The sequence below is a fragment of the Maylandia zebra genome, linkage group LG10 (genome assembly GCF_041146795.1).
Source record: "Maylandia zebra isolate NMK-2024a linkage group LG10, Mzebra_GT3a, whole genome shotgun sequence".
NCBI lineage: Eukaryota > Metazoa > Chordata > Actinopteri > Cichliformes > Cichlidae > Maylandia > Maylandia zebra.
In genome coordinates, this window is record NC_135176.1 from 6,553,742 (window position 1) to 6,568,199 (window position 14,458).

The 14,458-nt window shown below is 37.3% G+C and overlaps 1 protein-coding gene across 1 annotated transcript in view; it reads right to left on the minus strand.

Moving 5' to 3' along the window:
- Positions 1 to 14,458, minus strand: part of LOC101483962 (uncharacterized) — a gene marked incomplete at its 3' end in the record, with an annotated part of 40,978 nt that overhangs the window by 8,736 nt on the left and 17,784 nt on the right. Inside the window, exon 4 of the mRNA XM_076888821.1 lies at positions 1 to 14,435. This exon is cut by the window's left edge and continues 8,736 nt beyond it. Coding sequence (XP_076744936.1) covers positions 1 to 14,435 — 14,435 coding nt within the window. The remainder of the gene's footprint in view (positions 14,436 to 14,458) is intronic.

Genomic DNA, 14,458 nt, shown 5'->3' on the forward strand with positions numbered 1-14,458 from the left:
ACTTCTCACACCTTCCTTTTCTCTCTCTAACATTTCAGTGAAACAGCGAATGCTTTCTTTCAGTTCGTCTTGGGTTGGAAGTTTTTCTTCCAACACTGTTTGCAGCCTTGACCTGTTGTCAACATTTTGTAGTAATCTCTCCATTTTGGCTTTTATATCCTCCTTCAGTTGTTGAAGTTTCACTTTCAGAATCTCTAGCAATTTCATTTCATCCATGACTTGGTCTCCTCTCATTTCCATCTCAGACCGCTCTTCTTCCATATTTCTCCTTTCCTTCAACAACAGTTCTCGTTCTTTGGCAATGTCAGTCTTCATCTCTTTCATCTCTTCTTTTTCTTCACTCATGATTTCCTTTGCACGTTCAAGCTCTTCTTGCTTCTTCTTCAGATTCCTCATCAGACTCTCCACTTTTGCTCTTTCACTCTGTAATTCCTTTTTCATGATTTCCACTTCTTTTGTTTGACTTCTGAGGTCATCTTCCTTGACTTTTTCTTCATTATGTGTTAAGAAAATCTTGCTTAAAATGTCTTCAAGTCTTTCTTTTTCCGTTTGAACCTGAAGGATACAATTTTTAATCTTGGCTTTTTCGTCATTTGTCTCATGTAACAGCCTGTTTACATGTTCCATCTTATTGAGCAGTTCAAGCTTTATGGTTTCCATTGAGTCTCGTTCTTCTTTTATATTTTGTTTCTTTTCTTCCAATATTTCAAATTGTTTCTTGATGTCAGACATCAACATCTTCAAATCCATTTTCTCTTTATTCAGCACCTCACTTTCTCTCTCCAGATCTTCTCTGTCGTGTCTCAGATCTTCTTTCACTTCATCAAGCTCTCGTTTGTCCAGTTCAAACTGCTGCTTCCATTCATTTTCTGTGCTTTCTCTCTTGGTGACCATTTCTGAAAGGATACTTCTCACACCTTCCTTTTCTCTCTCTAACATTTCAGTGAAACAGCGAATGCTTTCTTTCAGTTCGTCTTGGGTTGGAAGTTTTTCTTCCAACACTGTTTGCAGCCTTGACCTGTTGTCAACATTTTGTAGTAATCTCTCCATTTTGGCTTTTATATCCTCCTTCAGTTGTTGAAGTTTCACTTTCAGAATCTCTAGCAATTTCATTTCATCCATGACTTGGTCTCCTCTCATTTCCATCTCAGACCGCTCTTCTTCCATATTTCTCCTTTCCTTCAACAACACTTCTCGTTCTTTGGCAGTGTCAGTCTTCATCTCTTTCATCTCTTCTTTTTCTTCACTCATGATTCCCTTTGCACGTTCAAGCTCTTCTTGCTTCTTCTTCAGATTCCTCATCAGACTCTCCACTTTTGCTCTTTCACTCTGTAATTCCTTTTTCATGATTTCCACTTCTTTTGTTTGTCTTCTGAGGCCATCTTCCTTGACTTTTTCTTCATTATGTGTTAAGAAAATCTTGCTTAAAATGTCTTCAAGTCTTTCTTTTTCCATTTGAACCTGAAGGATACAATTTCTAATCTTGGCTTTTTCGTCATTTGTCTCATGTAACAGCCTGTTTACATGTTCCATCTTATTGAGCAGTTCAAGCTTTATGGTTTCCATTGAGTCTCGTTCTTCTTTTATATTTTGTTTCTTTTCTTCCAATATTTCAAATTGTTTCTTGATGTCAGACATCAACACCTTCAAATCCATTTTCTCTTTATTCAACACCTCACTTTCTCTCTCCAGATCTTCTCTGTCATGTTTCAGATCTTCTTTCACTTTATCAAGCTCTCGTTTGTCCAGTTCAAACTGCTTCTTCCATTCATTTTCTGTGCATTCTCTCTTGGTGACCATGTCTGAAAGGATACTTCTCACACCTTCCTTTTCTCTCTCTAACATTTCAGTGAAACAGCGAATGCTTTCTTTCAGTTCGTCTTGGGTTGGAAGTTTTTCTTCCAACACTGTTTGCAGCCTTGACCTGTTGTCAACATTTTGTAGTAATCTCTCCATTTTGGCTTTTATATCCTCCTTCAGTTGTTGAAGTTTCACTTTCAGAATCTCTAGCAATTTCATTTCATCCATGACTTGGTCTCCTCTCATTTCCATCTCAGACCGCTCTTCTTCCATATTTCTCCTTTCCTTCAACAACACTTCTCGTTCTTTGGCAATGTCAGTCTTCATCTCTTTCATCTCTTCTTTTTCTTCACTCATGATTTCCTTTGCACGTTCAAGCTCTTCTTGCTTCTTCTTCAGATTCCTCATCAGACTCTCCACTTTTGCTCTTTCACTCTGTAATTCCTTTTTCATGATTTCCACTTCTTTTGTTTGTCTTCTGAGGTCATCTTCCTTGACTTTTTCTTTATTATGTGTTAAGAAAATCTTGCTTAAAATGTCTTCAAGTCTTTCTTTTTCCGTTTGAACCTGAAGGATACAATTTCTAATCTTGGCTTTTTCGTCATTTGTCTCATGTAACAGCCTGTTTACATGTTCCATCTTATTGAGCAGTTCAAGCTTTATGGTTTCCATTGAGTCTCGTTCTTCTTTTATATTTTGTTTCTTTTCTTCCAATATTTCAAATTGTTTCTTGATGTCAGACATCAACACCTTCAAATCCATTTTCTCTTTATTCAACACCTCACTTTCTCTCTCCAGATCTTCTCTGTCATGTTTCAGATCTTCTTTCACTTTATCAAGTTCTCGTTTGTCCAGTTCAAACTGCTTCTTCCATTCATTTTCTGTGCATTCTCTCTTGGTGACCATGTCTGAAAGGATACTTCTCACACCTTCCTTTTCTCTCTCTAACATTTCAGTGAAACAGCGAATGCTTTCTTTCAGTTCGTCTTGGGTTGGAAGTTTTTCTTCCAACACTGTTTGCAGCCTTGACCTGTTGTCAAAATTTTGTAGTAATCTCTCCATTTTGGCTTTTATATCCTCCTTCAGTTGTTGAAGTTTCACTTTCAGAATCTCTAGCAATTTCATTTCATCCATGACTTGGTCTCCTCTCATTTCCATCTCAGACCGCTCTTCTTCCATATTTCTCCTTTCCTTCAACAACACTTCTCGTTCTTTGGCAATGTCAGTCTTCATCTCTTTCATCTCTTCTTTTTCTTCACTCATGATTCCCTTTGCACGTTCGAGCTCTTCTTGCTTCTTCTTCAGATTCCTCATCAGACTCTCCACTTTTGCTCTTTCACTCTGTAATTCCTTTTTCATGATTTCCACTTCTTTTGTTTGTCTTCTGAGGTCCTCTTCCTTGACTTTTTCTTCATTATGTGTTAAGAAAATCTTGCTTAAAATGTCTTCAAGTCTTTCTTTTTCCATTTGAACCTGAAGGATACAATTTTTAATCTTGGCTTTTTCGTCATTTGTCTCATGTAACAGCCTGTTTACATGTTCCATCTTATTGAGCAGTTCAAGCTTTATGGTTTCCATTGAGTCTCGTTCTTCTTTTATATTTTGTTTCTTTTCTTCCAATATTTCAAATTGTTTCTTGATGTCAGACATCAACATCTTCAAATCCATTTTCTCTTTATTCAGCACCTCACTTTCTCTCTCCAGATCTTCTCTGTCGTGTCTCAGATCTTCTTTCACTTCATCAAGCTCTCGTTTGTCCAGTTCAAACTGCTGCTTCCATTCATTTTCTGTGCTTTCTCTCTTGGTGACCATTTCTGAAAGGATACTTCTCACACCTTCCTTTTCTCTCTCTAACATTTCAGTGAAACAGCGAATGCTTTCTTTCAGTTCGTCTTGGGTTGGAAGTTTTTCTTCCAACACTGTTTGCAGCCTTGACCTGTTGTCAACATTTTGTAGTAATCTCTCCATTTTGGCTTTTATATCCTCCTTCAGTTGTTGAAGTTTCACTTTCAGAATCTCTAGCAATTTCATTTCATCCATGACTTGGTCTCCTCTCATTTCCATCTCAGACCGCTCTTCTTCCATATTTCTCCTTTCCTTCAACAACACTTCTCGTTCTTTGGCAATGTCAGTCTTCATCTCTTTCATCTCTTCTTTTTCTTCACTCATGATTCCCTTTGCACGTTCAAGCTCTTCTTGCTTCTTCTTCAGATTCCTCATCAGACTCTCCACTTTTGCTCTTTCACTCTGTAATTCCTTTTTCATGATTTCCACTTCTTTTGTTTGACTTCTGAGGTCATCTTCCTTGACTTTTTCTTCATTATGTGTTAAGAAAATCTTGCTTAAAATGTCTTCAAGTCTTTCTTTTTCCGTTTGAACCTGAAGGATACAATTTTTAATCTTGGCTTTTTCGTCATTTGTCTCATGTAACAGCCTGTTTACATGTTCCATCTTATTGAGCAGTTCAAGCTTTATGGTTTCCATTGAGTCTCGTTCTTCTTTTATATTTTGTTTCTTTTCTTCCAATATTTCAAATTGTTTCTTGATGTCAGACATCAACACCTTCAAATCCATTTTCTCTTTATTCAGCACCTCACTTTCTCTCTCCAGATCTTCTCTGTCGTGTCTCAGATCTTCTTTCACTTCATCAAGCTCTCGTTTGTCCAGTTCAAACTGCTGCTTCCATTCATTTTCTGTGCTTTCTCTCTTGGTGACCATTTCTGAGAGGATACTTCTCACACCTTCCTTTTCTCTCTCTAACATTTCAGTGAAACAGCGAATGCTTTCTTTCAGTTCGTCTTGGGTTGGAAGTTTTTCTTCCAACACTGTTTGCAGCCTTGACCTGTTGTCAACATTTTGTAGTAATCTCTCCATTTTGGCTTTTATATCCTCCTTCAGTTGTTGAAGTTTCACTTTCAGAATCTCTAGCAATTTCATTTCATCCATGACTTGGTCTCCTCTCATTTCCATCTCAGACCGCTCTTCTTCCATATTTCTCCTTTCCTTCAACAACACTTCTCGTTCTTTGGCAATGTCAGTCTTCATCTCTTTCATCTCTTCTTTTTCTTCACTCATGATTTCCTTTGCACGTTCAAGCTCTTCTTGCTTCTTCTTCAGATTCCTCATCAGACTCTCCACTTTTGCTCTTTCACTCTGTAATTCCTTTTTCATGATTTCCACTTCTTTTGTTTGTCTTCTGAGGTCATCTTCCTTGACTTTTTCTTTATTATGTGTTAAGAAAATCTTGCTTAAAATGTCTTCAAGTCTTTCTTTTTCCGTTTGAACCTGAAGGATACAATTTCTAATCTTGGCTTTTTCGTCATTTGTCTCATGTAACAGCCTGTTTACATGTTCCATCTTATTGAGCAGTTCAAGCTTTATGGTTTCCATTGAGTCTCGTTCTTCTTTTATATTTTGTTTCTTTTCTTCCAATATTTCAAATTGTTTCTTGATGTCAGACATCAACACCTTCAAATCCATTTTCTCTTTATTCAGCACCTCACTTTCTCTCTCCAGATCTTCTCTGTCGTGTCTCAGATCTTCTTTCACTTCATCAAGCTCTCGTTTGTCCAGTTCAAACTGCTGCTTCCATTCATTTTCTGTGCTTTCTCTCTTGGTGACCATTTCTGAAAGGATACTTCTCACACCTTCCTTTTCTCTCTCTAACATTTCAGTGAAACAGCGAATGCTTTCTTTCAGTTCGTCTTGGGTTGGAAGTTTTTCTTCCAACACTGTTTGCAGCCTTGACCTGTTGTCAACATTTTGTAGTAATCTCTCCATTTTGGCTTTTATATCCTCCTTCAGTTGTTGAAGTTTCACTTTCAGAATCTCTAGCAATTTCATTTCATCCATGACTTGGTCTCCTCTCATTTCCATCTCAGACCGCTCTTCTTCCATATTTCTCCTTTCCTTCAACAACACTTCTCGTTCTTTGGCAATGTCAGTCTTCATCTCTTTCATCTCTTCTTTTTCTTCACTCATGATTTCCTTTGCACGTTCAAGCTCTTCTTGCTTCTTCTTCAGATTCCTCATCAGACTCTCCACTTTTGCTCTTTCACTCTGTAATTCCTTTTTCATGATTTCCACTTCTTTTGTTTGACTTCTGAGGTCATCTTCCTTGACTTTTTCTTCATTATGTGTTAAGAAAATCTTGCTTAAAATGTCTTCAAGTCTTTCTTTTTCCGTTTGAACCTGAAGGATACAATTTTTAATCTTGGCTTTTTCGTCATTTGTCTCATGTAACAGCCTGTTTACATGTTCCATCTTATTGAGCAGTTCAAGCTTTATGGTTTCCATTGAGTCTCGTTCTTCTTTTATATTTTGTTTCTTTTCTTCCAATATTTCAAATTGTTTCTTGATGTCAGACATCAACACCTTCAAATCCATTTTCTCTTTATTCAGCACCTCACTTTCTCTCTCCAGATCTTCTCTGTCGTGTCTCAGATCTTCTTTCACTTCATCAAGCTCTCGTTTGTCCAGTTCAAACTGCTGCTTCCATTCATTTTCTGTGCTTTCTCTCTTGGTGACCATTTCTGAAAGGATACTTCCCACACCTTCCTTTTCTCTCTCTAACATTTCAGTGAAACAGCGAATGCTTTCTTTCAGTTCGTCTTGGGTTGGAAGTTTTTCTTCCAACACTGTTTGCAGCCTTGACCTGTTGTCAACATTTTGTAGTAATCTCTCCATTTTGGCTTTTATATCCTCCTTCAGTTGTTGAAGTTTCACTTTCAGAATCTCTAGCAATTTCATTTCATCCATGACTTGGTCTCCTCTCATTTCCATCTCAGACCGCTCTTCTTCCATATTTCTCCTTTCCTTCAACAACACTTCTCGTTCTTTGGCAATGTCAGTCTTCATCTCTTTCATCTCTTCTTTTTCTTCACTCATGATTTCCTTTGCATGTTCAAGCTCTTCTTGCTTCTTCTTCAGATTCCTCATCAGACTCTCCACTTTTGCTCTTTCACTCTGTAATTCCTTTTTCATGATTTCCACTTCTTTTGTTTGTCTTCTGAGGTCATCTTCCTTGACTTTTTCTTCATTATGTGTTAAGAAAATCTTGCTTAAAATGTCTTCAAGTCTTTCTTTTTCCGTTTGAACCTGAAGGATACAATTTTTAATCTTGGCTTTTTCGTCATTTGTCTCATGTAACAGCCTGTTTACATGTTCCATCTTATTGAGCAGTTCAAGCTTTATGGTTTCCATTGAGTCTCGTTCTTCTTTTATATTTTGTTTCTTTTCTTCCAATATTTCAAATTGTTTCTTGATGTCAGACATCAACACCTTCAAATCCATTTTCTCTTTATTCAGCACCTCACTTTCTCTCTCCAGATCTTCTCTGTCGTGTCTCAGATCTTCTTTCACTTCATCAAGCTCTCGTTTGTCCAGTTCAAACTGCTGCTTCCATTCATTTTCTGTGCTTTCTCTCTTGGTGACCATTTCTGAAAGGATACTTCTCACACCTTCCTTTTCTCTCTCTAACATTTCAGTGAAACAGCGAATGCTTTCTTTCAGTTCGTCTTGGGTTGGAAGTTTTTCTTCCAACACTGTTTGCAGCCTTGACCTGTTGTCAACATTTTGTAGTAATCTCTCCATTTTGGCTTTTATATCCTCCTTCAGTTGTTGAAGTTTCACTTTCAGAATCTCTAGCAATTTCATTTCATCCATGACTTGGTCTCCTCTCATTTCCATCTCAGACCGCTCTTCTTCCATATTTCTCCTTTCCTTCAACAACACTTCTCGTTCTTTGGCAATGTCAGTCTTCATCTCTTTCATCTCTTCTTTTTCTTCACTCATGATTCCCTTTGCACGTTCAAGCTCTTCTTGCTTCTTCTTCAGATTCCTCATCAGACTCTCCACTTTTGCTCTTTCACTCTGTAATTCCTTTTTCATGATTTCCACTTCTTTTGTTTGTCTTCTGAGGTCATCTTCCTTGACTTTTTCTTTATTATGTGTTAAGAAAATCTTGCTTAAAATGTCTTCAAGTCTTTCTTTTTCCGTTTGAACCTGAAGGATACAATTTCTAATCTTGGCTTTTTCGTCATTTGTCTCATGTAACAGCCTGTTTACATGTTCCATCTTATTGAGCAGTTCAAGCTTTATGGTTTCCATTGAGTCTCGTTCTTCTTTTATATTTTGTTTCTTTTCTTCCAATATTTCAAATTGTTTCTTGATGTCAGACATCAACACCTTCAAATCCATTTTCTCTTTATTCAACACCTCACTTTCTCTCTCCAGATCTTCTCTGTCATGTTTCAGATCTTCTTTCACTTTATCAAGTTCTCGTTTGTCCAGTTCAAACTGCTTCTTCCATTCATTTTCTGTGCATTCTCTCTTGGTGACCATGTCTGAAAGGATACTTCTCACACCTTCCTTTTCTCTCTCTAACATTTCAGTGAAACAGCGAATGCTTTCTTTCAGTTCGTCTTGGGTTGGAAGTTTTTCTTCCAACACTGTTTGCAGCCTTGACCTGTTGTCAAAATTTTGTAGTAATCTCTCCATTTTGGCTTTTATATCCTCCTTCAGTTGTTGAAGTTTCACTTTCAGAATCTCTAGCAATTTCATTTCATCCATGACTTGGTCTCCTCTCATTTCCATCTCAGACCGCTCTTCTTCCATATTTCTCCTTTCCTTCAACAACACTTCTCGTTCTTTGGCAATGTCAGTCTTCATCTCTTTCATCTCTTCTTTTTCTTCACTCATGATTCCCTTTGCACGTTCGAGCTCTTCTTGCTTCTTCTTCAGATTCCTCATCAGACTCTCCACTTTTGCTCTTTCACTCTGTAATTCCTTTTTCATGATTTCCACTTCTTTTGTTTGTCTTCTGAGGTCCTCTTCCTTGACTTTTTCTTCATTATGTGTTAAGAAAATCTTGCTTAAAATGTCTTCAAGTCTTTCTTTTTCCATTTGAACCTGAAGGATACAATTTTTAATCTTGGCTTTTTCGTCATTTGTCTCATGTAACAGCCTGTTTACATGTTCCATCTTATTGAGCAGTTCAAGCTTTATGGTTTCCATTGAGTCTCGTTCTTCTTTTATATTTTGTTTCTTTTCTTCCAATATTTCAAATTGTTTCTTGATGTCAGACATCAACATCTTCAAATCCATTTTCTCTTTATTCAGCACCTCACTTTCTCTCTCCAGATCTTCTCTGTCGTGTCTCAGATCTTCTTTCACTTCATCAAGCTCTCGTTTGTCCAGTTCAAACTGCTGCTTCCATTCATTTTCTGTGCTTTCTCTCTTGGTGACCATTTCTGAAAGGATACTTCTCACACCTTCCTTTTCTCTCTCTAACATTTCAGTGAAACAGCGAATGCTTTCTTTCAGTTCGTCTTGGGTTGGAAGTTTTTCTTCCAACACTGTTTGCAGCCTTGACCTGTTGTCAACATTTTGTAGTAATCTCTCCATTTTGGCTTTTATATCCTCCTTCAGTTGTTGAAGTTTCACTTTCAGAATCTCTAGCAATTTCATTTCATCCATGACTTGGTCTCCTCTCATTTCCATCTCAGACCGCTCTTCTTCCATATTTCTCCTTTCCTTCAACAACAGTTCTCGTTCTTTGGCAATGTCAGTCTTCATCTCTTTCATCTCTTCTTTTTCTTCACTCATGATTTCCTTTGCACGTTCAAGCTCTTCTTGCTTCTTCTTCAGATTCCTCATCAGACTCTCCACTTTTGCTCTTTCACTCTGTAATTCCTTTTTCATGATTTCCACTTCTTTTGTTTGACTTCTGAGGTCATCTTCCTTGACTTTTTCTTCATTATGTGTTAAGAAAATCTTGCTTAAAATGTCTTCAAGTCTTTCTTTTTCCGTTTGAACCTGAAGGATACAATTTTTAATCTTGGCTTTTTCGTCATTTGTCTCATGTAACAGCCTGTTTACATGTTCCATCTTATTGAGCAGTTCAAGCTTTATGGTTTCCATTGAGTCTCGTTCTTCTTTTATATTTTGTTTCTTTTCTTCCAATATTTCAAATTGTTTCTTGATGTCAGACATCAACACCTTCAAATCCATTTTCTCTTTATTCAGCACCTCACTTTCTCTCTCCAGATCTTCTCTGTCGTGTCTCAGATCTTCTTTCACTTCATCAAGCTCTCGTTTGTCCAGTTCAAACTGCTGCTTCCATTCATTTTCTGTGCTTTCTCTCTTGGTGACCATTTCTGAAAGGATACTTCCCACACCTTCCTTTTCTCTCTCTAACATTTCAGTGAAACAGCGAATGCTTTCTTTCAGTTCGTCTTGGGTTGGAAGTTTTTCTTCCAACACTGTTTGCAGCCTTGACCTGTTGTCAACATTTTGTAGTAATCTCTCCATTTTGGCTTTTATATCCTCCTTCAGTTGTTGAAGTTTCACTTTCAGAATCTCTAGCAATTTCATTTCATCCATGACTTGGTCTCCTCTCATTTCCATCTCAGACCGCTCTTCTTCCATATTTCTCCTTTCCTTCAACAACACTTCTCGTTCTTTGGCAATGTCAGTCTTCATCTCTTTCATCTCTTCTTTTTCTTCACTCATGATTTCCTTTGCATGTTCAAGCTCTTCTTGCTTCTTCTTCAGATTCCTCATCAGACTCTCCACTTTTGCTCTTTCACTCTGTAATTCCTTTTTCATGATTTCCACTTCTTTTGTTTGTCTTCTGAGGTCATCTTCCTTGACTTTTTCTTCATTATGTGTTAAGAAAATCTTGCTTAAAATGTCTTCAAGTCTTTCTTTTTCCGTTTGAACCTGAAGGATACAATTTTTAATCTTGGCTTTTTCGTCATTTGTCTCATGTAACAGCCTGTTTACATGTTCCATCTTATTGAGCAGTTCAAGCTTTATGGTTTCCATTGAGTCTCGTTCTTCTTTTATATTTTGTTTCTTTTCTTCCAATATTTCAAATTGTTTCTTGATGTCAGACATCAACACCTTCAAATCCATTTTCTCTTTATTCAGCACCTCACTTTCTCTCTCCAGATCTTCTCTGTCGTGTCTCAGATCTTCTTTCACTTCATCAAGCTCTCGTTTGTCCAGTTCAAACTGCTGCTTCCATTCATTTTCTGTGCTTTCTCTCTTGGTGACCATTTCTGAAAGGATACTTCTCACACCTTCCTTTTCTCTCTCTAACATTTCAGTGAAACAGCGAATGCTTTCTTTCAGTTCGTCTTGGGTTGGAAGTTTTTCTTCCAACACTGTTTGCAGCCTTGACCTGTTGTCAACATTTTGTAGTAATCTCTCCATTTTGGCTTTTATATCCTCCTTCAGTTGTTGAAGTTTCACTTTCAGAATCTCTAGCAATTTCATTTCATCCATGACTTGGTCTCCTCTCATTTCCATCTCAGACCGCTCTTCTTCCATATTTCTCCTTTCCTTCAACAACAGTTCTCGTTCTTTGGCAATGTCAGTCTTCATCTCTTTCATCTCTTCTTTTTCTTCACTCATGATTCCCTTTGCACGTTCAAGCTCTTCTTGCTTCTTCTTCAGATTCCTCATCAGACTCTCCACTTTTGCTCTTTCACTCTGTAATTCCTTTTTCATGATTTCCACTTCTTTTGTTTGTCTTCTGAGGTCATCTTCCTTGACTTTTTCTTTATTATGTGTTAAGAAAATCTTGCTTAAAATGTCTTCAAGTCTTTCTTTTTCCGTTTGAACCTGAAGGATACAATTTCTAATCTTGGCTTTTTCGTCATTTGTCTCATGTAACAGCCTGTTTACATGTTCCATCTTATTGAGCAGTTCAAGCTTTATGGTTTCCATTGAGTCTCGTTCTTCTTTTATATTTTGTTTCTTTTCTTCCAATATTTCAAATTGTTTCTTGATGTCAGACATCAACACCTTCAAATCCATTTTCTCTTTATTCAACACCTCACTTTCTCTCTCCAGATCTTCTCTGTCATGTTTCAGATCTTCTTTCACTTTATCAAGTTCTCGTTTGTCCAGTTCAAACTGCTTCTTCCATTCATTTTCTGTGCATTCTCTCTTGGTGACCATGTCTGAAAGGATACTTCTCACACCTTCCTTTTCTCTCTCTAACATTTCAGTGAAACAGCGAATGCTTTCTTTCAGTTCGTCTTGGGTTGGAAGTTTTTCTTCCAACACTGTTTGCAGCCTTGACCTGTTGTCAAAATTTTGTAGTAATCTCTCCATTTTGGCTTTTATATCCTCCTTCAGTTGTTGAAGTTTCACTTTCAGAATCTCTAGCAATTTCATTTCATCCATGACTTGGTCTCCTCTCATTTCCATCTCAGACCGCTCTTCTTCCATATTTCTCCTTTCCTTCAACAACACTTCTCGTTCTTTGGCAATGTCAGTCTTCATCTCTTTCATCTCTTCTTTTTCTTCACTCATGATTCCCTTTGCACGTTCGAGCTCTTCTTGCTTCTTCTTCAGATTCCTCATCAGACTCTCCACTTTTGCTCTTTCACTCTGTAATTCCTTTTTCATGATTTCCACTTCTTTTGTTTGTCTTCTGAGGTCCTCTTCCTTGACTTTTTCTTCATTATGTGTTAAGAAAATCTTGCTTAAAATGTCTTCAAGTCTTTCTTTTTCCATTTGAACCTGAAGGATACAATTTTTAATCTTGGCTTTTTCGTCATTTGTCTCATGTAACAGCCTGTTTACATGTTCCATCTTATTGAGCAGTTCAAGCTTTATGGTTTCCATTGAGTCTCGTTCTTCTTTTATATTTTGTTTCTTTTCTTCCAATATTTCAAATTGTTTCTTGATGTCAGACATCAACATCTTCAAATCCATTTTCTCTTTATTCAGCACCTCACTTTCTCTCTCCAGATCTTCTCTGTCGTGTCTCAGATCTTCTTTCACTTCATCAAGCTCTCGTTTGTCCAGTTCAAACTGCTGCTTCCATTCATTTTCTGTGCTTTCTCTCTTGGTGACCATTTCTGAAAGGATACTTCTCACACCTTCCTTTTCTCTCTCTAACATTTCAGTGAAACAGCGAATGCTTTCTTTCAGTTCGTCTTGGGTTGGAAGTTTTTCTTCCAACACTGTTTGCAGCCTTGACCTGTTGTCAACATTTTGTAGTAATCTCTCCATTTTGGCTTTTATATCCTCCTTCAGTTGTTGAAGTTTCACTTTCAGAATCTCTAGCAATTTCATTTCATCCATGACTTGGTCTCCTCTCATTTCCATCTCAGACCGCTCTTCTTCCATATTTCTCCTTTCCTTCAACAACACTTCTCGTTCTTTGGCAATGTCAGTCTTCATCTCTTTCATCTCTTCTTTTTCTTCACTCATGATTCCCTTTGCACGTTCAAGCTCTTCTTGCTTCTTCTTCAGATTCCTCATCAGACTCTCCACTTTTGCTCTTTCACTCTGTAATTCCTTTTTCATGATTTCCACTTCTTTTGTTTGACTTCTGAGGTCATCTTCCTTGACTTTTTCTTCATTATGTGTTAAGAAAATCTTGCTTAAAATGTCTTCAAGTCTTTCTTTTTCCGTTTGAACCTGAAGGATACAATTTTTAATCTTGGCTTTTTCGTCATTTGTCTCATGTAACAGCCTGTTTACATGTTCCATCTTATTGAGCAGTTCAAGCTTTATGGTTTCCATTGAGTCTCGTTCTTCTTTTATATTTTGTTTCTTTTCTTCCAATATTTCAAATTGTTTCTTGATGTCAGACATCAACACCTTCAAATCCATTTTCTCTTTATTCAGCACCTCACTTTCTCTCTCCAGATCTTCTCTGTCGTGTCTCAGATCTTCTTTCACTTCATCAAGCTCTCGTTTGTCCAGTTCAAACTGCTGCTTCCATTCATTTTCTGTGCTTTCTCTCTTGGTGACCATTTCTGAGAGGATACTTCTCACACCTTCCTTTTCTCTCTCTAACATTTCAGTGAAACAGCGAATGCTTTCTTTCAGTTCGTCTTGGGTTGGAAGTTTTTCTTCCAACACTGTTTGCAGCCTTGACCTGTTGTCAACATTTTGTAGTAATCTCTCCATTTTGGCTTTTATATCCTCCTTCAGTTGTTGAAGTTTCACTTTCAGAATCTCTAGCAATTTCATTTCATCCATGACTTGGTCTCCTCTCATTTCCATCTCAGACCGCTCTTCTTCCATATTTCTCCTTTCCTTCAACAACACTTCTCGTTCTTTGGCAATGTCAGTCTTCATCTCTTTCATCTCTTCTTTTTCTTCACTCATGATTTCCTTTGCACGTTCAAGCTCTTCTTGCTTCTTCTTCAGATTCCTCATCAGACTCTCCACTTTTGCTCTTTCACTCTGTAATTCCTTTTTCATGATTTCCACTTCTTTTGTTTGTCTTCTGAGGTCATCTTCCTTGACTTTTTCTTTATTATGTGTTAAGAAAATCTTGCTTAAAATGTCTTCAAGTCTTTCTTTTTCCGTTTGAACCTGAAGGATACAATTTCTAATCTTGGCTTTTTCGTCATTTGTCTCATGTAACAGCCTGTTTACATGTTCCATCTTATTGAGCAGTTCAAGCTTTATGGTTTCCATTGAGTCTCGTTCTTCTTTTATATTTTGTTTCTTTTCTTCCAATATTTCAAATTGTTTCTTGATGTCAGACATCAACACCTTCAAATCCATTTTCTCTTTATTCAGCACCTCACTTTCTCTCTCCAGATCTTCTCTGTCGTGTCTCAGATCTTCTTTCACTTCATCAAGCTCTCGTTTGTCCAGTTGAAACTGCTGCTTCCATTCATTT